At 39.7% G+C, this 23,862-nt stretch overlaps 4 protein-coding genes across 7 annotated transcripts in view; 3 read left to right on the top strand and 1 right to left on the bottom strand.

Annotated features, from left to right (window-relative positions):
• heatr5b (HEAT repeat containing 5B) overlaps positions 1–3,395 on the bottom strand; it is a 32,245-nt gene extending 28,850 nt beyond the window's left edge. For both annotated transcript variants that reach the window (XM_080849004.1, XM_080849005.1), the window contains exons 1-6: positions 3,281–3,395; positions 2,470–2,669; positions 2,070–2,281; positions 1,383–1,491; positions 823–972; positions 11–182 (exon numbers count right to left, since the gene is read on the bottom strand). In XM_080849004.1, coding sequence (XP_080705130.1) covers positions 11–182; positions 823–972; positions 1,383–1,491; positions 2,070–2,281; positions 2,470–2,595 — 769 coding nt within the window. In that variant the 5' untranslated portion in view covers positions 2,596–2,669; positions 3,281–3,395. The remainder of the gene's footprint in view (positions 1–10; positions 183–822; positions 973–1,382; positions 1,492–2,069; positions 2,282–2,469; positions 2,670–3,280) is intronic.
• Positions 3,396–3,560: 165 nt separating this feature from the next.
• Positions 3,561–5,672, top strand: gpatch11 (G patch domain containing 11). Its single transcript, XM_080849193.1, has 8 exons — positions 3,561–3,719; positions 4,070–4,296; positions 4,383–4,424; positions 4,528–4,648; positions 4,747–4,837; positions 4,927–5,076; positions 5,226–5,307; positions 5,452–5,672. The coding sequence occupies exons 1-8, from the start codon at positions 3,670–3,672 to the stop codon at positions 5,505–5,507; spliced, it is 819 nt and encodes a 272-aa protein (XP_080705319.1). The 5' UTR covers positions 3,561–3,669; the 3' UTR covers positions 5,508–5,672.
• A 692-nt stretch (positions 5,673–6,364) lies between these two features.
• eif2ak2 (eukaryotic translation initiation factor 2-alpha kinase 2) lies at positions 6,365–16,345 on the top strand. Of its 3 annotated transcripts, none has more exons than XM_080849361.1 (20): positions 6,365–6,482; positions 6,762–6,892; positions 6,991–7,117; positions 7,352–7,494; positions 7,609–7,726; positions 7,873–7,949; positions 8,587–8,745; positions 8,889–9,015; positions 12,491–12,549; positions 12,660–12,735; positions 12,892–12,932; positions 13,029–13,071; positions 13,227–13,276; positions 13,375–13,494; positions 13,582–13,707; positions 14,195–14,393; positions 14,735–14,878; positions 15,042–15,143; positions 15,231–15,293; positions 15,504–16,345. In XM_080849361.1, exons 2-20 carry the CDS (start codon positions 6,795–6,797, stop codon positions 15,636–15,638), a joined length of 2,007 nt encoding a protein of 668 aa, XP_080705487.1. In that variant the 5' UTR covers positions 6,365–6,482; positions 6,762–6,794; the 3' UTR covers positions 15,639–16,345. The 3 variants fall into 3 exon arrangements, with proteins under 3 accessions (XP_080705487.1, XP_080705488.1, XP_080705486.1); XM_080849362.1 differs by having other exon boundaries at positions 6,389–6,482; positions 6,773–6,892; XM_080849360.1 differs by having other exon boundaries at positions 6,389–6,482; positions 6,750–6,892.
• Positions 16,346–18,457: 2,112 nt separating this feature from the next.
• On the top strand, positions 18,458–22,935 carry pkz (protein kinase containing Z-DNA binding domains). Its single transcript, XM_080849205.1, has 10 exons — positions 18,458–18,619; positions 18,726–18,770; positions 18,860–18,979; positions 19,072–19,206; positions 19,310–19,411; positions 19,627–19,813; positions 21,534–21,674; positions 22,042–22,146; positions 22,315–22,377; positions 22,467–22,935. Exons 1-10 carry the CDS (start codon positions 18,462–18,464, stop codon positions 22,590–22,592), a joined length of 1,182 nt encoding a protein of 393 aa, XP_080705331.1. The 5' UTR covers positions 18,458–18,461; the 3' UTR covers positions 22,593–22,935.
• The last annotated feature ends 927 nt before the right edge of the window (positions 22,936–23,862 follow it).

Here is a 23,862-nt window from a genome sequence, read left to right as displayed (position 1 = left end):
AAGTGTTTACCTGTTGCCTGCTTGGGCATCAGTGCGGTTGCCATGACGGTGCCCAGCAGCTTGGACACGGCAACCCGCACACCGTAGTTGGAGCCTTCCAGTGCCTTAAAGCACAGAGTGGCAACATTCTCAAGCTCTGTGGTCCACATGAACACAGCCTCATTTTGCAGCTCCAACAGGCACTACACACACACACACACACACACACACACACACACACACACACACACACACACACACAGAGAGAGAGAAACCATGGTCAGTGATGCTCTCACAGAAATCAAGGGCATAAAAACATAAACATATAAGTGTCGGATAAATATCTAAAATGTAAACAAATAAACAAAACAAATGACACATAAAAACAGGTCATATAAACACATATCTGCACTTGATCTCTGATGAGATGTGATTTTGAGCCCTGCACTTCAATCTGCTTCATAAATATTGATTACTAAACAAAAACACTAAGGTATCTGAGAAACAATACTACTGTTGTGAACAGTTATGCCATCACTAACGGTGGTTGCACTGTTGTGCAACAGAGGAGCATTTACACAAGACAAGTCATCTTCTGCAATAGTAACAGGATGCCAGCTTGTTTTCTCCATATCTTTGTCATACCAAAAACAACATGCATTACATTGGGAGTCCGTGCAAACACACAATACTGTAGATACTGTCACTTACTTACTTTTTTTAATTAAATCTTTCAAGGGCGGTAGAGTCAGGTTGTCAATAAAGACATTAGAAATGAAATATTATGCACCATACGAAATGGCGAGGGACATAGAGGATAGCCTCCAGTCCACAGAGACTGACCTTGGCCACAGCACAGCGGACAGCCATGGAGCGGTCAGTGAGTAGGGAGCGTGCATTCTTGTAGATGTCCCTGTGACAGGAGGCAGCGGCCCCACCCAATCCGTGGAGGACCTTCTGCAGACTGAGCAGGATCTCCCCACGCCCCTGGGACTAGAGCAGAAGGAGGTGGAATAAATGGCAGGTAATACTCCAAACCCCATTTCATATCACGTGAAGAAAACCTTCTGTTTTTTTAACCTGGGCCACTGACAAGCTAATAAATATTATTATATTTTTTGACCCAAAACGATCTAAATAAATAGGGCCTAGGTGTAAAAATCCCCCCAAAAATCCACTGTAAAGCAATTTCAACTTCATTGTCTACAACAAGAGCTTTACAAGAGTAAAGTTCAGGTCAAATTTTCTTCCCATGATGCAAACAACAAAATGTACTGATTCTGTTCGCACCACTCTTGCAGGTTAAGATCAATACATAATTTCAGATGCAAAAGAGATTAAAGTGTCTGGTAGGAATCAAAGATGCGACCGAGTAGGGTAGAACTAGAGAATTAAGATTGTACCTCTGCACTCTTCAATGCCTTGAGAAGGTTGTTGATGGTGTCTGGGAAAGAGCTGCCCAGCATCCTGCCCATCTTCTCATAAAAGGCCCCCACACATGCCACTGCAGCCCTGCAAAGAATTATGGGTCAAATTAAAATGTAAACAATTACAATTACCACTTAAAACAGGCCTGTTGAATTTTTAAGATTATGCACTACTGTTTTGTCAATTTGCATTTCACATTTGGCTGTCACGAGCCGAGCTGTATGTGCTGGTCAATGACGGAATTCTCCATAATGAAGCATGGCCACAGCCCGTGAGTACCATCAACAAATGTGCATAATCCGCCCCAACAGAACCTTATAATCCCACACTTCCACCACATGCTTTAGTACTGCCTAGCGGATTAACATTTTACAACACGCACCCGTGCAAGTGTTTAATTTATCTGCAAACAATGTCAAAGCTTATACAAATAATATGAACGATTCATCCAATCAATTGAGTTATTTCTCTAGTTCCTGAGGTTAAACAAGCAAGGTCATGAATTTGGTAGAAAGAGTAATGGAAAATGTATACATGTGTGTACAATGAACAGACAACCAAATACCACACATGCACAACAAATTTGACCAATGCTATTTGGAATAGTAGTAATAATACTAATATATGCTGAATGTAACTTAAAATAAGCATTTAAGACTTACAGTTTAGTCGGTAGGTAGGCTGGCGTGTCATCTTTGCTCTTGATGATGTCATTACACTTGTCTAGGGTTTGGAAGACGGTGAATGTGTCTCCGATGCTGTAGAGGGTGGCCAGGTTCTTGGCCAGCAGCTTGCGGGTGGGTGGACCGGGAGCACTGCTGATCAGACCTGTCAGCTGCTCCACCAATTTCTTCTGTTTCTCCTTCACATCAACCTAGAGAAAGCTAAACATGTCACCCACTGCTACCATTCATGCATCGTATTGTGAATTAAAAGTAACTAGCCTTATCTGCTATATATAGTCAATTACAGTTGTTTGAAATCCATTGAACTCAACTAGGTCCTGTTGAGTGCAAGTTACATTAGTAAGCACAAGTGCCTCTAATCTGAAACTTGCTTTACCTTATTTGCTGCTACAAGTACTTTGTCTAGGAAACGAAGCCACTCAAAGATGAAGACAGGCCTCTTGGCCTCAGTGATCTGGGCCAGGGCATCTTCATTGAGCAGCAAGCTGTGTGCCAGCTCCATCTGGGGACACCACAAGTGCCCTACAGCTCTGAGACTTCAGAGCTTCTTCAGACGATACTTATTGAGATTGGACTCTATGAAACACAGAACACATTAGACCAGTAACGTTACGCGATTAACCACTGACAATTATTTTGGCAAATTGTATTAGCGTAGCGATGTATATTTTACACCAAATAACAATAATGATATTATTGTGATGAACAGCGAATCACTTATTATCATTACAACGACAAGATCACTGCAGCACCGTATTAGCATTACCCTCTAAGGAACGGGTTAGTTCCAAACAATCATCGCTTCAGCTAGGTGGCTAGTTAGATTTGATAGCGATGTTGAAATGAATGACTTTTACAGGTGTCACCACGTTTTTATAGATATGTTTTAATTAGCGCAATTACCCACATTAAATCGTATTCATACAGAATTTCACATCAGACAACTTAAAGACATTAAGCTGACAGGCCAAAATGCACTGGTCTAGCTAGCTAGCTCCTCATCCTTGTTAGCGAGCCCCAGAAAATGAATCAAGCCAGTCAGATAGGTCTTTCGTACAGTGACAGAAACAAATGACAGCGCGATTGTAAAACAACCCTCTGTAGCACGGTTCGCACGCTGACAACTGGGAAAAGTCCAATACTGCCACAAGTAAAATTAAACACAAAAGAAACCTTCTTCCCCATACCTGTCCACTCTCTCCTTGATTGGTTGGTTGATGACGTTTCGCTCGGTTGACACAGTGGCGATCAAATTATTCCGACTGGGTGGATCTCAATACCGTGTTTAAAACAAAAGAGCATTTCTACAAAAACTGCCACAGTTCGTCTTTACACTGTCATATGCATTTAAGTTAACTCTCTTTGTAAATTCTCTCTCTTCGTGTGTATATGTGTGGGGGAAATTTAGTAGGAACCTATATTTACCTGTAAATAATTCTACCCGGGACATTTCAACCGAGGGACAGGGTCAGCAATATTGTCAACATTGATGCAGCTGCCTAATGTCACTTCTTTAGTGGATTGTCGTTCAAGTGTTTTCAGCATTTAAGAGTAAAAGAGTAGATTGAAACACATAATGGCCGACGAAGAAGATGATTACATGTCTGACGCTTTTCTCAGTCGAATGTGAGTACATTGTTTAGCTAGCATTTTGGACGCTCGTTCGTAGGTTGCAGGCGTCCTTTACAGTATTATTTTGTTTTAACCTTTGCAGTTCGGTAACGTAGCTCTACAGTTTGTAAGGTTAGTAGATATCTAGGTGTGAACTCAAGCTACTGTTCTTATACGTTAATAACGTTCATTTCAATATGTTGTAATATGTGGATCTGTGGTGATCTCCTACATATTTTGTAATTAACCGTGCATTGGGTTACACTGCCTGTGTAAACTTGTGTCTGTAAAGTTGTAAAAAAAAAAAAAAAAAAGATAATCTGTAACTCCTCTGATATATGTTTTTATATATATTTAATATATAGACCTGACGTAAGGCCAGGTGTGCCAATGGTGAAACGGGCGAGAGACGCAATAAAAAAAGAGGTCACGATTAAGGAGAAGAATCAACAGAACCGTCAGAAAACTTACAAGGAGCAGGAGCAGGAGAGTCGTGAAGCAGTTTTACAGAGTTCTATCAGCAATGAAAATAAAGGATTTGAATTGCTGCAAAAAATGGGATATAAAGTAGGCCAAGGACTTGGCAAAAGAGGTTAGTAACGTTAAATGTATGATGGTGTTTGACATCAGTACCAGCAGCTCTGAATTGTAAATTGTTTCCTCTTCTGCATTTAACAGGAGCTGGGAGAGTTGGGCCAATTCCTATGAACATTAAAACAGGTTAGAACTTGTATTTGGAAATCATCGTTAATTTGCCATTTTACCATTTCAATCAATTAACAATAACAATCTTGGAATTGATCCCACTCTGGGCTTGTATCAGACAGAGGGGGTATTGGAATGGAGGAGGTAAAGAAAAGGAAGGCAGAAAAGGAACTTGAAGGTTACCGACGGAAGGCTCGAGTGAAACAACAGGAGGAGAAAGAATCTCTGGAGACCTTCAGGTGCCAAAGCATATTCTTGCCTGGGCTAGTCTAGGCTACTACAGTTTGAAATAAAATGACTCCTCACTATTTACATTGCTGTGTGATTGTTACCCAAGGGAAAGGAAGAGAACAGAGAGAGAAGAACGTCAGACAGAAGGCGATCTGAAAAGGAGCCAGCGAGCCTGTGAACAACTCGATAGCCAGAAGGTCTGAGAGAGCCTTTATCCACTGGATCTCACTAGCACAAAGTTCAAAGTTTCTGGATGCTTATTGTTTGTGAATTTTCACCTTCTTAGGGTATCACTGCGCCCAGGGAATGTTGGTATTGGCCAGAAATAGAGAAAGAGAAAGAGGATGAAGATGATGATGAGGAGGAGGAATGCAGGAAAGATGAGGAGGAGAAGGAGGAGGAGGAGCAGGACGTGGATGAAGATGAGGAGTTAACGGTGAATACAAATCTCAGCAACAATATCTTTTCAACATTTTTGGAAAATGAATTGACGCCTTTAGAAAATACCCCTATGTATAGCATAATAATAACATATATGTTGTTGTGCCAGCCATCCTTACATTTGCACTTTATTTTACTTCACAGTCGTTGGATAAGCTACACTTTCTCACATCTTACTTGAGGGGTGTCCATTTTTACTGCATATGGTGTGGAACAACATACAATGGTAAGTCCTAGTGCTAACTGTGGTAAGCATCGCATGGTGTCAGCTGCTGCATTTGACATTTTTGTACATTCTTACATTTTACATGATATGTCAGCACTGTTGTAAAACTAATCAGGTCATGTTTTTTTTTTTTCAATCAAATAGATGAGGAAGATCTGGATTCAAACTGTCCTGGAGACACAGCAGCTGACCATGATTGACATTGCTGAGGACATAATACTTTCAATTCTCTGTTGTTTCTTTTTATAAGATGTGTAAAGACAACACAAGTTTTAGTGTAATTACACTTAAATAATTGTGTGCAGGAATGGAACCTGCTTTTTATTTGTCATTGTTGTGTTTTTGTTGTTATTCATGTTGAGAAAATTAAAACATTGTCATTTCCATAAACGTTCTACTGGGAACATTTATCGAGTCCAGTTACAGAGCCCAGAGCCTGAACCCCGCTAGGGCAAGCACTTAAGCGACTGGGACAAGGAAAAACTCCCATTTAACAGGAAGGAGCCTTGGGCAGAACCTCAGCTCAAAGGATGGACCCATCTGCTTGGGACTGGTAGTCTGGAGAAATAGAGATGGAAGGGACGGGGTGGAAAGGAAGGGAGAAGAGAAGGGGAAGAGAGAATTAGGAGCAAGAAGATGGATTTATACATGTTTCAGAGGATAAAACATGTTAGCACACATGTGGGATATATACACAATACATACATGATTCCATGAGACATAAAAGATAATATTATATGAACTATACAGAATCAATTGTGGATACAAAGGGGAAGCATTCGGCCAGCAAGTGTTGGTTGTACAACATCTTAGTGGGTATACAATGTCCTCATAAGGTTACTATTATAATGGTAAGCAGAGCAATGAAACAGAAAACTGTCAATTCTGGCATTTGCTTATATTACAGATGAGTAGACCTAATCCTATACACACGATAGCAACAAACCTGATTGACAGACAGTTCAGTTCCTGCTCTGTTTCAGGCCTCCCACGTGTCGGGTTTCTGTGTGTCCATTGGCTCCACCAAGATGACACTATAGTCGGGAAATCGAAACTCAATAGTTAGAGCGATAACCATATACGAAAGTAGAAGTCAGCGGCACAGTTCCTTGGGTCGTTGAGGCCTACACAAAACCGCGGAGTTTAATGTTTCGGTGTACGATTGCTTAAGTACAGTAAGTTCACTTAGTGTTTTAATGTATTTTAGCTTGCAAGTTGCACGTGCGTGTGTTTTGAACAGACCTGACATTTGCTGCTACGTGGTATAAATGTTACAACAAACATGACCGCTGAGTTTCTTTCGTCTAATAATCTATTTGGACACAAATTCGAACGCTATGTAGCACCCTACAACATGTATTATTGTGTAGCCTACAAAGGCTGTCATTGCTTTAAATAAATAACATGATATTTTGTATCGTCATGAGTCATGTCTCATTTAGAGCTATCCCAAGCTTCCTTACAGAAGACTGCAGTCGGTGGACCTGATGAATTGCGCCGCAAAACTAAACGAATACGGGCAAAAGACACGAGTCATAGTGCGATATGAAGAGGTGGCTGTCACTGGCCTGGACCATATTAAAACGTAGGATTCAAGCTACTGTCTGTCAACAAGCTTCAAGGTTAGCCGGCTGTGTTACGATATGACACGTGTATTTGACCAGTGCAGCTGTTTTCTTGTAGGTTTACTCTACGGGCTGTAGTCAACGGCACGCCTTATCCTGAAGCAGTTGGGAAAAATAAGAAAGAGGCTAAGGAAAATGCTGCCCAAAAGGCCCTGGAAATCCTTCAATCAGAGTGCAGTGGTGTTGTAAGATAATTTGATTGATTGTTCTTTACCCCTTGTTCTTAAAGGAAGTGTTTGTGGCAGTATTGAATGAAGTAAAAATCAGCCCAGCACCTTAAGTCAAGTTTAGCCTGGTCTGTTTTGTAAGAAATACCTTTTGTTAAAAAACCTGCTTTCAGAGGAAGCAAATGAGCAATGTTTTTGGTCTGTGTATTATGTGGATGACCAATTATTAATATTTGCTACACTTCTGTTCAGAATACTTTGCCAACCTCACAGACATCTGAAATTCCAGCCGGCATTACTCAAGCCAATTATCAGTGTTGGCTCAATGAGTACAGCCACAAGACCAGAGATGCGTTTATGCTTGTTGAGTCAACAGGATTGGGCTCAGCACCTTAGTAAGTGTTGAAACATAATTTAAAATTTGTATGAAATCTGACCTTGAGTAGAGGATGCTATTTTGTCAAAGTGGATTTGAAAAGGTCCCTCTCATATGAATCATCATGTCTTAGCTGCTGTAGGTATGTCTGTGGTGATCAATCGTACCCAGATGCTTATGGGAAAACAAGGAAGGAGGCTAGAGAGGAGGCTGCCAGACTTGTTTATCTGCGGACTTCAGAAGAGCAAGGGGTATGAAAGAAAACACATAACATTGATTACAGTCGTGATTGTAGAGTCATTGATGAGCATGGTTAAATTGAACGTTCTCCTATGTGGCCATTTCAAATGTAAAATCACCCAAAATATGTAACAGGCATTTTATTCATGTTTTTTAGACTCTAGCTGATAGTTGCAGTGGACCTACTTCAAGACAACATGAAGAGTTCAACAAACAAAGTGTATCTTCTCCTAGGTACTTTTAGTTGTTAATCAGAGAAGAACAATGTTGTTTGTTTATTTCAACTGGAACTGAATCATCCAACAAAAGATTGTATGTCATAGAAATAGAACATGGCCTAGTTTCCCGAACGCTAAAAAGGACTTGAAATCGGTTGTAAGAGGGATATTGCGGAGCGGTTTCCCGACGCCGCACTTACGGCAATGATGAGTCTATGATGTCGCCAAAATCCACGTAGGCCGTTAAGATACGTCGTTATCGGGAAACGAGGCCCATAGAAACTATAGGTTTGGCACAAGACTGACCTGATGGAGGATTTAGGAGAGTAGTTTCAGTACAGTTTATTTCAGGTTTCTGTCTTGAAGGAAATGTTTTGGCCAGTTAAGGTACGAAAGCATATTCTTCCAGGAGCTGCATGAAGTTAGATCACCAATATTTCTCCATGTCACAGTCTTTATGTTGTGAAACAGTCAATAGTGTAATAGTCCACCAAAAGTGTAATAGTGCCTGGAAGCCCCAGATAATCTATTGAGACTTTGTAATTCAAAGAATGTAAGTGTGCTGTTCTAAGCAAAGCTTAGCTCATCTGTCAAACTGTAAACAAGTGTTTAGTAGTGATGCTAATTGTATTAATTCATTTTTTTCTTCACAGCCATATCTTTGAAAATGGCTGGGTGACACCTACGAATGATCTCAGCAGTGATGTGCCCCAGACTAATTTCATAGGAGTACTGAACGACCATTGTCAACTGCAGAAACTGGGACACGATTTTAAGCTGGTGGAGAAAAGAGGACCATCCCACAACCCTGAGTAAGTGGAGACACACAAGGTTACTGAAGTTGTTAAAATAATCAGCAGTCAAAAGTGCCTAATATTTAAAATGCGTCGTCTATTGTTTGTCTATATGCATTGACAAACTACATACTCTGTGAAATGTGTCTTTCAATCTACAGGTTTGTTTATAAAGTAGTAATAGGTAAGATTGAGTATCCCGAGGGCTGTGGTAGGACAGCCAAAGAGGCAAAGCAGCAGGCTGCTCAGCTGGCATGGGGTGTGATTCAAGACCAGCTGCCAAGTCAGGTAAACATTCATTACGTGTTTCTCATAAAACCCACTGAGCATGTGTAAGAAACAAAGTCCTTAGAGGCAAGACTTGCCACTCTGTAGCCATCTTGGCAATTCCTCTGGACAGCTATTACGGGCAAACAAGAACAGGCTCCCATCTACAGTAAATTAATGGGGGGAGATGCTCCACATAGGATTGTAAAACAGACATTAAAAGTATATAATCTGAGTTTAAATCTGACATGAACTGTCTGAACATTGTTTAACCAAGGCTCAAATAAGGCAAAAAACATATGTTATTCTTCGTGTTGACTTGTATACCGTTCATGCAACGAATTTCACAGCGCAGCTATAACTATGGCAACAGTGCAAATAAACAATGTGATTGGTACTTTATAATACAGGGCAGTAGTGATGCGCGGGTTACCCAATTACCCGCGGGCACCCGCGGGCCGGGTGGGTTGGGTAGCAGTTTTCTCTAAGTATCGCGGGTTCGGGTGGGGCGGGTCAAAATAGTCAAAACCCGCAACCCGGAACTTTTGGAATACATAAGTGGAATCACAATTTTGCGTTAGCCTACAGAACTTAACAATTACATCCCACTGTCACAAAGTTATTGCACTCAAAGCTCCCACTCCTGCTAGTCGTCTGAGTTAGGCTACATAACCTGGGTGTCCACCTCACATTTTATTCTATACTTTATATTTTGTAAAATTATGATTACCTTTTAGAATGGTATAGTTTAAGATACAGCTGCGTTTAGTTTATCCCAACACGCCATCCGTAGTTTTTGTTTGCACCGCCAAAACTTCTAGGAGGACTCCAATAATAGCTGACTTAATAAGAGAGAAGATTAAAAAAGGCGATGCAAAGGTTGTACGGAAAGCCTACCAAAAGAGCAAGGTGTGGGAAACATTTGGACAAGTCGTGCTGTCCGATGACACCATTGCAGACTACGTCATGTGTCTTCAATGTGAGGCGCTGTACAAATATGATGGGCATAAAACAGGTACATCAAATCTGTTATTATTGCCTGCGCTATGTGTCTGTTTGTGGGAACATCATAGATAGACATAGGCTATGTCTTCCACGCATTTGTTAACAGTTCTTCAATAATGTCGTTGTTGTTGTTTGATGTAGACCTGCCGTTGAAGTTTAACAATAATGCGAATTTAGCGCAAATCCTTCTCATTTAGTTACGTGTTAAATTAGGCATAACCCTCAGCCCCAGGCTTTTTATTTTATTTGTTGTTATTATTATTTTTTATTTTTTTGCGGGTCAAATTGGGCGGGACGGGCGGGCCGCTTCAGAATTCCCCACGGGTCGGGCGGGGCGGTTTGGAAAATTTCTTGGGTCGGGTTGGGGCGGGTGTTAAAATAACGCCCTCTCGCGCATCACTACAGGGCAGGACTCCCAGCTACAAATCCGCCATGTTTAGCATTACGGATTCCCTCCTATTTCCCATATTAATTTTCCTGTCAGTGTTTCCTCTCCTCTCTTATAATGTCTGGTAGAAAGCAGTCATACAGTAGGGATGCACGATAATATCGGCAAGACATCGGTATCGGCAGATATCGGCTTCAAAACGTAATTATCGGTATCTGCAGATATGAAACATTTCTGCCGATATACCTGGCCGATAAGGTGACGTGTAAATTATGCACACGCGAAGCAAATATTTATGAGCGTCGGCTGTGTGGCAGTAGCCTACTTCACAGTATCAGAGGATGATGACAAAATGTCTATTTGTCAGGAAACTTTTCAGGAGAAGGAGTAGGAGATGCAGCTTGGCCATAACGTAGGTTTCATGCATAGATGCAGACCACCCGCGTGCTACGCTTTACAACATTACCTGTCGCGCTAATAGACTTTAATAAGTTACGGAGTTAGCTACACAACACTAGCTTGTTAGCTTGCATGCTACGTGACACCAGAGAAGTTGATGATACCTCATTTCACGGGATGTGAAACGTTATGTCACAAGCCCACGCTATCTGTACATGGCTCACTTTTGCATTTATGGAATTTAGACAGCTAACTTGGCAATAACGTTACATAGATTAGTCTAGAAATCCTAGAAGGGACGTTATTAAACTGTAAGTCAGTTAACCAAGGTTAGCTTGCAAAGTTAGCCAAGCTGCATTTCCAGAGTGTAGTTGTTTAAGTTCAAGGAGGTACTGTTCAAGTATGAAAATTGTGACGTGGAAATATAAATAAATCTGCCATATTTGAAACCATTTCAGTTTCATGAGTGAATGTCTATTTCTAAATTGATACAAATCAAGTCTGTAATGTCCTGTATTTACAGCAATACCCTAGCATAATAACAGATTAATTCTAGTACAGGAGAGACTTTTCAATAATCAAAAAGCTGAGGTGTATATATCGGTATCGGCTTCGGCAATCGGCCAAAATGAGCTTGTAAATATCGGCATATCGGATATCGGCTAAAATTCAATATCGTGCATCCCTATCATACAGTAAAGCAGTTGTAAGGCAGGAAGAGAATCTTTGGATTGCAAACCCACAAATGGCCTTCTTCCACTTGTAATTACTCATCTGGTGTGGCTGAGGTGCTGGTTTATGGTGCCTCTAACAAACATTCCAGGACTGCACTGTACCAGTTGTTGATCTTCCCAACCCACTGCTGAGACTCGTATCTCTATCCTCTGTCTATGGCTTTCTCCCTGTGCTTTTCCATACAAGGGTGAAACTAGGGGCAGGAAAATTAATTTAAGAGTGCTAAGTGAAATATTGCATTGGAAGATGATTTCTTAGTCATCTTTGGGCTTATTTGAATGGTGTCAGTCTGAGTGGTAGTGGAATCAGTCCTGCAGCTGCATAGATTAGTTTTGACATTGATCTCAGAGACATGAGAATTCTAGTCTCTGTGAGTCGTAAGGTAACCTCTCTTTGGAGGGGGCAAACCCCCTCCAGTTGTCTGTGTTAAAGTGTGATCCTCATCACGAGAAACCACTGTCCATGTGGTTAATTTGTATACCATGTTATCCCTAATACAATCCCTAGAAGAAACCGGTTATTAAAAAGTAAGGGGGGCATTCCTAAAACAGACGATAGTTGTTATACAAATAAATGAGTTGGAGGACAACCTACAAAACTGGTAGCAATCTACATTAAAAGACAGGAGCTGTGGCTGAGTTCCTAATTGAGTGGAGTCAGACAATGAAAATGGAGTCAGATTAATTATGGTCGTAACAAGAAAGTTGCTTGAATAAATGCTATGTTTTCAGCAAAGCGAAAAGAGACTCATCCGCTAAAACCTTCAGGACTCCTACTCCGCCATTGGTTAAGGAAATCACGTCATACACAGTCATCAGCTCTACTCTATAAGCCATACCCATACTATATCATGTTTAATATTTAAACCCAGTAAATATAGGTAGTAGCATGAGGGAAGTTTAGGAGACTGTTGTGAACATGTCATCCCCACTGATATACAGCGGCCACATGTTTGTATGTTTACCCTAGGTTTCAAGCAAGTCAAGTGTCTCTGAAAATGAATCACTCTGTCAAACCCCTAAGACATGGTGAGTGTTAAACTTGTAGGTAATCATATGAGATATGATTGATCAGTGTGAACTTTATTTGTTACATTTGTGTACTTTATGTGTTACATTTATGTTTTATTTTGACACAGTGAATCACAAGAATTGAGTCCTGCAAGTGCAAGTAGCTTTATTGTCTTTGAGGATTCACCCAAAAGCTCCTTCAAAGTTAGTCACATTTCCTTTTAGGAATTGTTTTAAAACACACTTCTTATAGTCATCATTATTCATTTTAAACTGTGAGTGTCGGAATTTGCGGATTTCACTTTTTTTTGTTTATTGAATTATTTGAAGTGTTTAACCATGTTTTCATGCTTGTTGTAGGTACAAGGGGCGACTCCCGCTCAAAATAAGCCTAAATGGATGCAAGTGCCACCATTATGATAATTTCAATTTATATTGCTTTATGTTTTTCAGGCTATAGCTCTTCTGATATTGTTTTCTCATCTTCTTTTTCTTAGATTAGCACCAAATTTCAATAATTCTCCAAATAAAATCAGAGAGGTATGTCATTCTGGATATATGCACAGTATGAATTTAGATAAGGTTCTTATTGAATCCTGAACAGACTTTGTGGACAACACAAAACACGAATATTGCAAAACAGCACGTTATGCAACATTTTGTGTGGATGACTTGTTTAAATATCTGCTTTTAAGGATGGACCCAATTTCTCAACCAATTTCACTGGTCAAGTTACTCGGTCCAGGTAAGTGGAGATTATTTAGCATTATCTATGTACAGTCAGTCGTGCATTCATGCAAGTAGTATGAATACCAAAATATGATTGTTATGACTTTATTGCAGATTTGAAAAGGAGTTTGACCATATAGAGCGCATAGGCAAAGGGGGTTTTGGTCGTGTCTTCAAGGCAAGAAATGTGGTTGAAGATGCATATTTTGCAGTGAAGATTGTAAAAAATACAGAGTAAGTGGTGGCTTTACTTAATTTAAATTTTTATAAATTTAAACCTGTTTTTGTTGTTCTGTTAAACTGCTGTTTAATCCCATCTAGAAAAGCCTCAAGAGAAGTTAGGGCTTTGGCACGTCTAGAGCACCCAAACATTGTGCGCTACCATAATTCTTGGATTGACAACATTGCATGTGGAAATGGTGGCTGTGATAGCTGCAGCACTCCAAAGTAAGTTTTCACCACGTTCAAAAATGTCAGTATTTAGTTACATAGAAACCTATCTCAACTGCAGCTAGAGGTAATTATAAGATAATGGGTAAGTGCCTTGCTGCTGTAAATCTTGTAAACCTCAGTAAACGGAATCCTCGTTCATCCACTTGTCTTCTTCGTTTAATGATTCACCTTATGCAGTTTAATTTGCAGTTTGATGAAGAACAATCTCATTGATAGAGAATTTAAAGAAACCCAGTATATTAAAAATAATGGTAAATTGACTACATTTCTATAGCGCTTTTCTACCCAATAGAGCACTCTAAGTGATTTATAGGTTAATGTATCAGGATACAATTAACTACCTTCCATTTGCGCACCTAGGCAAGCAAACATTTGAGAGTGCTTCTTTGGTTAAAGGTGCACCTACGCAAGACTAAAGTGGCATATTTGTTATGTGAGTGTGTGTGAACTCCTCAGTTGGTGACTGTGATTACATCCTCAGTTCAGAAAGCAACTCCACCACGGAGTTCCTCTATATCAGGATGGAACTGTGTGAGAGTAACACGCTTTCAACATGGATCAAGGAAAGAAACACACACCCAGACCCACATAGACGACAGGATGCCCTTGACATCACCAAGCAGATTGTAAAAGCAGTGGTCTACATTCACTCTCAAGATCTCATGCACCGTGACTTGAAAGTAAGCCATTAACATGCTTCCAACTGCTCCAGTGTAATACCACTTTGCAATATGTACACGTTCAGTAAACTAATTATTGCGAGAATATCTCTTGTATAAGAGTTGTTTGCAGCATAATTAGCCCTTCAGCAGGTACCGTCACACCAGTGTGTTTAGAATGGTGTAGAATGAACGTTCTAAAGAATATCTGGGTCCATCATATATAACATGGACTTTAACAATCATACATTGTTGATGAACTCAATTTTTTTCATCAGATTGTTCAAAACCTTTTTCATTAGTTTGTTGGTCCTCTTCTATGTCATAGCCTAGTACTTGTATTGTTTTGATGTTCATATTAGCCTACAAACATCATGTTTGGAAAAAATCGTGAGGTGAAGATAGGCGACTTTGGCCTGGTGACTGCAGCAGACAGTGACAACGATGATAGCCTGCTGGAACGGACAAAGCGGACTGGTACTGTAATCTACATGAGTCCTGAACAGGTAATTGTTATATATGTTGGTAAATGTGGTTGTATCATACCATTGATTCATTCAATGTAAACACAAGGCTTAAGCATCAGAGCATCTGGAAATAACTACTCATTCACATGTCTTAATAACCCTGTTTCACATTCTGTTATGCTAAATGTTGCTTACTTTACAGATGAACCAGTCTTCCTATGACAGAAAAGTGGACATATTTTCATTAGGGCTGATTTATTTTGAACTTCTTTGGAAAATGGATACAAAGATGGAAAAGTATAAAGTGAGTGTTTCCATTGGTAGAATTGGTTATTGGTCATTGTTTTCTGGAAATTACTCTATAACTGATACATGTATATGTTTTTCGCAGATTTTTGATGATGTCAGGGAAAACACATTTCCACAGGAATTCTGTGATCAGTTTAACAGTGAAGTAAGTGGCTTGAATAATACTTTTCACGGAAGAAAAATATATTTGATGGTTACTTTTAAGTACTTTAATTCATGTAATTTAATAAAAATATGAATATGTATACTTAAATGTTGCTATGAGCCCTTGCTATCACCAGTGAAGAAAGACATTCTTAGTTCTTGGACACATAGTGATAACTTCATTATGTTTCATCGTCTTTGTCTGATGTAGCACAAGATTATTGAGCGAATGCTGTGTCCTGATGCCGTGGAGAGACCTGATGCCCAAGACCTGGTCCCAGAGCTGGAGAATTTCGAAGCCAACCAAGATCAGAATTGTAATAAAAGAAACACAATGACAGTTTGAATTGCAATAATGAGACTCCTCAAATGGTCACAAATGTTACATAAGCCTATAATCAAGTCTTTCCTTGATTATACATTGCCATGTTTGCATTATGCTGTTGTTGATATTTGTATAACGAAAGCGTTAACAGAGTGCATATATGTAAATCATGCATGAACTGCAGATGAAATTAATCAAGAAATCCATTGACAAATTTTCTAAATATGGAAGTCACATCTATGTTAACTTTAAGTTATAGTAAACAAACGCTGTAAAGTTCAGCCATGTTGGCTGTCTAATGTAACAGAGTGACTGTTCTTAAGATGTGTTGTATGTTTGTTTTTACATGCCAACTCTAGGTGGCTCTTGACCAACCATCAAGCACTTTAAATCTATAGTCTGTTTTGTTTAAATCTGTAGTTTTGCCTACTACAAAACATAACTGGGTCTTGTTGGAATGAAATCTTGCTATTCTTAATTTATGCAGATTAGATCTGCAAAATGTATGTGAAACCCAGTTTGATGCCAAAATGTGTAATTTACTATTGAAGGTGTTCTGGTCATTGTAAACTGCCATAGACAGTACTGCCCCCTAGGTGGTGGCAGGGTTTTAAAAAGAGTAGAATTACTTCTGTTGTGGTGTGGCTTATGGAACTTGTATAAAACTTTACTCATATTCTGCCTTTTCTACATTTAGTTTTATTCATTTCTGCTTACCATGCTTTGGGAGGGGGGACATTGTCCATTGTGTCCGTCTGGATTCGTCAATTTTATTGATTTGGTCCAAATGTTTATGACAATAATGGAATTGCATCACAAAACTAAACACATAATGATGAAATCATTGTAGTTAAATGACTACAATCCATATCTTGTATGGACTTGTATCTTGTGTTAACATACTTACAATAAAAATGATTGTGTTCTTATTTAGTGGCTTAATGTACTGTAAATGACCCATGCCAAACAACAGTCTTCCCATGGATGACTAAAAGTCAATAATAGGTCATGTCCAAGTTTAAATGGCTGAAAAACGAGCCAGGCAAGAGAGACTAAAGAGATGCAACCACAGTGGTTTTGTATCATTCATAAAGAATCTCCTCTAGTGGTTTTCTGTGCCGTAGTAGAGCTGGCTGTCCTTGGTCCTGAAGAAGATACATGTTTATAGTTTACTGTGCCTCAGTACCTCAGGTTACAACTTCCTTAGCTAAGTGAGCCAAACATCAAAAGCACACTATGCCTTCTCCCATGGATAGCATCTGCTACATTTGTAAGAGATTAGTGAACATGTTTTTAAGGATAAGGTGTCTTTGTTTTATTTTATTTTTTATAGCTTGGTCTTCATGCTTTAGTTATGTTTAGGGGGAGATGGACATATTGAGTTTTGCCAGACTTGGTGTACACTTTACACTTATTCACAATTGTTGGTTTATTACTCCTGATAGACCCATGACAAACACACACATAGACAACAACAACAAAAACACACACACACACACAACAATAAAGTTGGAATCTCAGTACATTTATATCGAAATTATGCTACTGCCAGAAGTATGAAACCTTTATAAAGGAGCTGCCCACCATAACACACCCTAAATGCAAACTTCAGTTAAGGTCATGGAAGTGGACTGGAGGTTAAAGTAGGATACACTTCTCTAATCATCCTCGAATGGGATATCTTAAAGGCACCCAGTGCAACTTTCGAGGCTTAAAAATAAACATTCATTTCTAGTCTTTTTTTTACATATAGTAAGTTTCAATAACTCCATACCATTACATATCGACATTCAAGGAGCAAAGATGAGACGTCGTTGTGTGGTGAGAACTGATAGAAAATCGATAACAACAACAATCGCCGCCATTTTCTTTATTTTTTGTTACCTACAATAAATAAAGCAGTCAATGGAAAAATAGCCTCTCCCCACCGGCGATTGTTGTTGTTTACGATTTTCTATCAGTTCTCACCACACAACGACGTCTCATCTTTGCTCCTTGAATGTCGATATGTAGCCTAATGGTATGGAGTTATTGAAACTTACTACGTGTAAAAAAGACTGGAAATGTAATGTTTATTTTTCATTGAATGTTTACATAAAGTTGCACTGGGTGCCTTTAAGCGCGTCTAAAAAAAATCATGAGTCATGGTGACATAATTCTGGATCATTCTCAGATTTCCACGCTGGATGTTGTTACAAGCCACCGTTTCCTAAAACGGTCAGCATGTGTAGGAAGTAATTTAGCTATTCCTAGCTAGCAGTCAAAACATGAATGAAGGCTAAAGGCCCACCATTTTGACGGACAGTTTTGATTCAGCATTCCTTGAGATGTACTGCTAGTTTCAACGATATGAATCGAAACTGAAACCAATGTGGTTCCTGTTAAAGTAACTCGGAGGGGAATCAAAACTCATTTAGGTCGTGTGATGCGAATGCTGACGGAGACGGACTATACGCTAGTGTTTTCTGACAATGTTAAATAGCTATTGGTTGCCAAAAAAAGGAATATTTGATTAAGGGTCGATGTCGGCTACTGGAACATCTAACTTCACGAAAATGTGTTCGAAGGAGAGAATACTTTCCTTCTTCGAGGGTTGTCCGTCAGGTGCTTCCTACAATGCTTTACAGATAGCCAAAGCAGTTGGACTGAAAACTACTAAAGATGTAAACGGAGTTTTGTACGGTCTCAAGGTTGCAGGCCAACTACATGCGTCAAACGAGTGCCCTCCTCTGTGGTCCTTACAAAAAAAAACAAGCGGATACACCTGAAGTGGCAGTAAGACAGCTGGCTAAAGAGGAACAGGACCTAATGAGGGCTTTGAAGAACGAAGGAGAGGAAAAGGGAATGACGGCAGGTCAAATAGCCAAAAACACAAATCAGGAGCGCAAGTCTGTTAAGAAAATGCTGTATAACCTGCTTGGAACGGGCAAAGTGGAAAAATTGGATGAAAAGGTGTGGAAACTCGCTGGTAGTGGCAAAGAGGTCCTTGAATCAGGAAACAGGTAAAGTTGAGAAGGACACTGTTCTATTAACTCCTTGTTTTACTACAATATGTCTGACTATATAGCCTAATCATTTGATTTCTACTTGCCTTGCCATTTGGTTTAGAGTCTTTGCAGAAAATCTCACTGATAAACCAGAATCGGGTTTGAGGTAGGTATCCGTATCTCTGTGGATCAGATCTAGTAGAGCTGATATAAGATGATTTGTCAACTTTTCTGTTTTCTCCTTTGTCATTGAAGTTTCTTAAGGCATTTTGACCTTGTTAAAGAACTTGGTGAGGGAGGTTATGGATGGGTTTCTCAAGTGAAACACAAGCTGGATGGCAAGTTCTACGCAATGAAGATTGTCGACTATGACCAGTAGGTTAAATATCTCTGATGGCTTATGCTGATGTTTTCTCATACTAACCTGTCTTCTAAACAAATTTCAACTTGGTGTTTGGCATCCTAAGGGAGGCAGAGTGTGAGGTGAAGGCACTGGCCGATTGCAATCACCCAAACATTGTCCGTTACTCGACTGCATGGACTGAGGTCTTCGACTTGAACACTTTGGGCAACCGCAGCACCTCTGAGCAATCATACTCCCAGTAAGCATGAAAAAGCCCTTCAGAGTGTATTTCAGCCTTTTAATTGTGTCTATCCCAGATATTTTGCTAATCTTACACTTGAATCTTAATATTATGTCATCAGAACCAACAGTGAGGAGGAGAGCAGTGCTTCTGCGAGCATTGGTGACTTGTCACTTGAGTCAGAGTCAGAATCAGAGCCAAAGAGCAGAGGCACAAACTCCAGGTATGTGCTTCCAATCGCTGATGCTAAACAAACCCATCCATTGCTGCTAGACAAACGGTAGAACCCATGTTTGTGCACACATAACTGTGAACAAATGTCCTATTCTCATAAACATTATCAATTGTTTTTTTTTCCTATTTTCAACTTTTTCACCTAGTTGTCTGGTGTTCACATACTCTGAGTTTACATGATGTTGTTGTGCTCCCTGTTTGAAGAGAGGGAGGGTCTTGTCTGTTCATTCAGATGGAGTTCTGTGAGAAAGGAACACTTTCCAACTGGTTAATTGACAGAAACTTTGGGAAGTCACAGAAGACCAGAGAGGATGCTCTTCAAGTGTTTCAGCAGGTTATCTGTGGAGTGGAGTATATCCACTCAAAAGGACTCATTCACAGAGACTTGAAGGTAATAGTGAGTGGTGACATTAGGGCTGGGCGATAAAACGATAAAAATAATTATCGCGATAATGACTTCCCTCGATAAAACTATCGTAACATTAATTAATTTTCAATAATATCGATAATGTCGATAGAGAATAATTAGGAACAGCAGTCCATTTAATTTCTGTGATGCAGCAGGAATGCGGAGAAATGGTATCAGGGTGGCCGTGGGGCATTAAAAAAGTCTTAAATCGCTGCGTTGTCTATGGTTAGGTCAGAGTGTAGACCATAGACATGTATAGGTGACCTATACATGTCTATGGTGTAGACTGCGCAGCTAAAGCGTCTACAAACAAGTGACTAGATAGCCTACTAGCTGGCTAGCTCTCTAGTCCTGTCAGCACTATTTCCACACGCTGCACCACGCCCGCTAGCGATGTATTAATTTTTTACCTTACAACGAACCAACAGTTTATGGAAATTAAACGGTGGTCACTTATCACAGTGTTAGACAGAAGGAAAAAAAGGTTTTACATTAACGTTACGTTCTAATATGTGACCGTTAGCACACCATTCATTCAACTCCATTGGTAGCTAATGTAGCCGCTGTTGCTCTGACATTGGGAGGTGGTCTACCTGTTGCTTTGATCGCTAACTTGCCACTGTAACTCAATCCCTGGAATGCTTTGAGTAGTAAAACACGAACAATGTCCTATGTTTCCATTGTGCACTTTATTCGCAAATGTCATTTTCTTGCTGTCGTTCAAATGATCGGAACTTCTTGCTTTGTTAGGGCTGAATCTCGTAGCCTAGACTTGAGGGGATAACCCCACCCCCCGGATTGCTCTGTCAAGCTAAGAAGGCACCGGATGCCTAAAAGAGCCCGGGTGACGTAATGTTGACTTTCGAACGCCTCTTGAGTGACAGTTTCTATGCCAACGTTAGCATTACGTAACCCGGTCACCGTCAAGAGTAGTTCGAAAGCCATCAGCTACTTTTTAGTCGCTTAATATTGTGCCTAAACGGACACTACGCACCTGGACACTTTTCAGCTATCAGTCAGAGAGTCTCAAGAGTTGTTCGAAAGCCATCAGGTACTTTTTAATTTTGTGCAAACAATGCCCTGTTTTGTTCGAATGTAATTGTGGGTGCTGTCAGATATGTCTAAAAATCACAACACATTAAGGACTTTCTTAATTTAAGCACAACAACAGATGAATAGCTTTAAGCTAACAAGATAGCTCGTACACTAGCAAGGTAGCTGATGGAATGTGCTTACTTTGATACTATAATAAACTAGCGAATCAACAACTTTCCTACCAAAGTCACACATCAAGCACATGGTTGTTTTGGTTGGTTTATTGTACGTCAAGCAAGCCGGTCTCAGGTAGCGAAGTTCAATGCGAGATGCTCTGAAGTAAATTGCGTTATGAGGAATAAAAGAGCCCGGGTGACGTATTGGCATTGGCATAGCAACTGTCACTCAAGAGTCGTTCGAATGTCAACATTACATCACCCAGGCTCTTTTAGGCATCCGGTGCCTTTTTAGCTTGACAGCTCCACAGCCAGGGCAGACTTAATTTATATCGTCTTATATCGTTATCGAATGAAAATATAAATATCTATCATGATAATGTTTTACCCATATCGCCCAGCCCTAGGTGACATCTTCAGCAGAAATGCGATCTTGGCCATCTCTTCCAATGATTATCCAGTTGTGACAGTGAGAGTGTTTTGTGTTTCAGCCTGACAATATACTGTTCACGAATGACAACTGTGTAAAGATTGGAGACTTTGGGCTGGTGACGTCAGTAACAAACAGGAATGGGGGCCTCATGAAGAGGACGAAGGGCAAAGGCACACCGTCCTACATGAGCCCTGAACAGGTGAGTCATAGGCTTAAAGCTAAATCTATGTTGATTTGTATCCATCCAGTGCAATGTAATGTATGTAACTCTTGGGAATATGTTAAACAGATGATTAAATTACAAAAAAATATATATCTTGCATGGACACAAGTTAACCGTGCCCGTAGTACGTTTCCAGTCCAGTAATGCTGAGTAGGTAAATAAGGTATTTACATGGGACTAAACTTTCAGACTGTTGTCTTGATCATCTCTGTTAATATCACAGAGATGTGAGTCCTCTGCAAACAGGCCTTTAGTTTCATGCGCAATGGGACACGTGAGAACATTTCACATTCAGCTACAAGTGGTGAATAGTGGTGTGATTGATTTGACATTTGTTTCAAAGGATCAGAATCAGAGAGACTATGATGAGAAAGCAGACATATTTCCTCTGGGGCTGATTTGTTTTGAGCTTCTGTGGAAAATATCAACAGGCTATGAAAGGGGAAAGGTAGGTCTTCAGTTATTTATATAATGTAAACCTTTGCCATCATACTGGTAAATTGATACTTTGCTTACGTCTAAATATGCTTGCTTGTTAATGTGTCTGCAAGGAAGGTTTATAGATTGTCAACTTGATGTTATGATTTTTTACTGTTGCTGTATGCTACTCTTGTAGATATGGCCTGACTTAAGGAATCAAGTATTTCCCACTGAGTTCTCCAAAGCTTACTCCTCTGAGGTGAGTTTCTGTCCTTGTCATTGCTACACCGTTACAGTCCTTTATATTCTTCATCTCATGCTTCTCATATTTTTCTTCACACATTTCAGAATAAACTCATCAGCAAGATGCTCTCCAAAACACCACAAAAAAGACCAGCTGCTGCAGAGATTGCCAGATATATCAAAACATTCCTGCTTAGTGAAACAAGCGTGTGCAATCAGAAAACTGTGTGACTTTTTTCGTGAACTGAAGCAAGCGGCTGCAATACTTTTTAGGGCACTTATGAGAGCTGTCTGTATGAGCTGATGAGAGCTAGTAAGAAATTAAATGGGATGTAAAAAACTAAACCTGGGGCTTTTACTGGACTGTCAGTACCATCAAGCTGTATTAGCCAATCCGGAAACGTCTGAGGACACTGGCACTGTGGTACGCCAGTTATGAAAGAGCACATTAATGGGAGTGGTTGGACACTTGAACCCTTGGACTCCTAGGGTGTTAGTCCCACTTACTTGGGGTAAGTCTGACTGTAGTTAGCAAGAGCTGCTAATAAAACTCACAGCAGGTATTATCTTTCTACCAGGCATGCTGTATGAAAGTCGGTACAGTGTGAAACTATTATCTGGTCTTTGGTTGGGGAAATTAATGTATTTTTGTAATTAATTTTCCCAGAAAAAACTCATTGTGCATCAGGTGCAGATGTATGTGTGTGTACACATTTGAATGTATGTTGGTGATGGTGGTGGTTAGTATGTTGAAGAAGTTGTTCACTTCATCGTAACTTACCAAACTCCAACCCTGCATCTATAATTTCAGTTCACTTGTCAATGATAATGTAAAATCTTAATATGAACAGAGGTCAATGATAATGTAAAATCTTAATATGAACACAGAGGTCAATGATAATGTAAAATCTTAATATGAACACAGAGGTAAATGATAATGTAAAATCTTAATTATAGAAATGCCCAGCAAATATATTTACTTATGAAATGGATAATGTCAAAATGTATGTAATCATGTAAGACTAAATGGAATATGCTGTTGTGAACAGCAAAAGCTTGTTATTTATTGTATAGATGTAAGTTTTACTGGGGTGTGCATGCTGATTATTGTAAAAATAATTTTAGGAAATCATGATGGTTATAATGTCTTCTAAGAAATGTCCTGAGTTGAAATATTAATTTTTTTTAATTATAATGCTTAATAAAATGCTTATACATCTGTTGCATGTTGAACCACTTTCTGCCTAGTTTCTGTCATAGAGACCAAATGAGTGTTGTCAAACCAATGTCACTGATAATTTACCAATCTGTTACTATAACCAGCATTGCTGTTTTGTGTGTTAAACAACAACCAGGGGGCAATGCTGCTCCATTTAACCTGCTTGAACATTAAACTGCTGCATAAATGCAATGAAGCAACGATCGTAATACATTGACATCTCAGTTTTGGTATTAGGTTCATTATCAGTATTCATGCATGTGTTTAAACAACAGAACTTCT

The sequence above is a fragment of the Sprattus sprattus genome (assembly GCF_963457725.1).
Source record: "Sprattus sprattus genome assembly, chromosome: 12".
NCBI classification, from domain to species: domain Eukaryota; kingdom Metazoa; phylum Chordata; class Actinopteri; order Clupeiformes; family Clupeidae; genus Sprattus; species Sprattus sprattus.
This window is presented reverse-complemented; position numbering and strand designations above follow the sequence as displayed.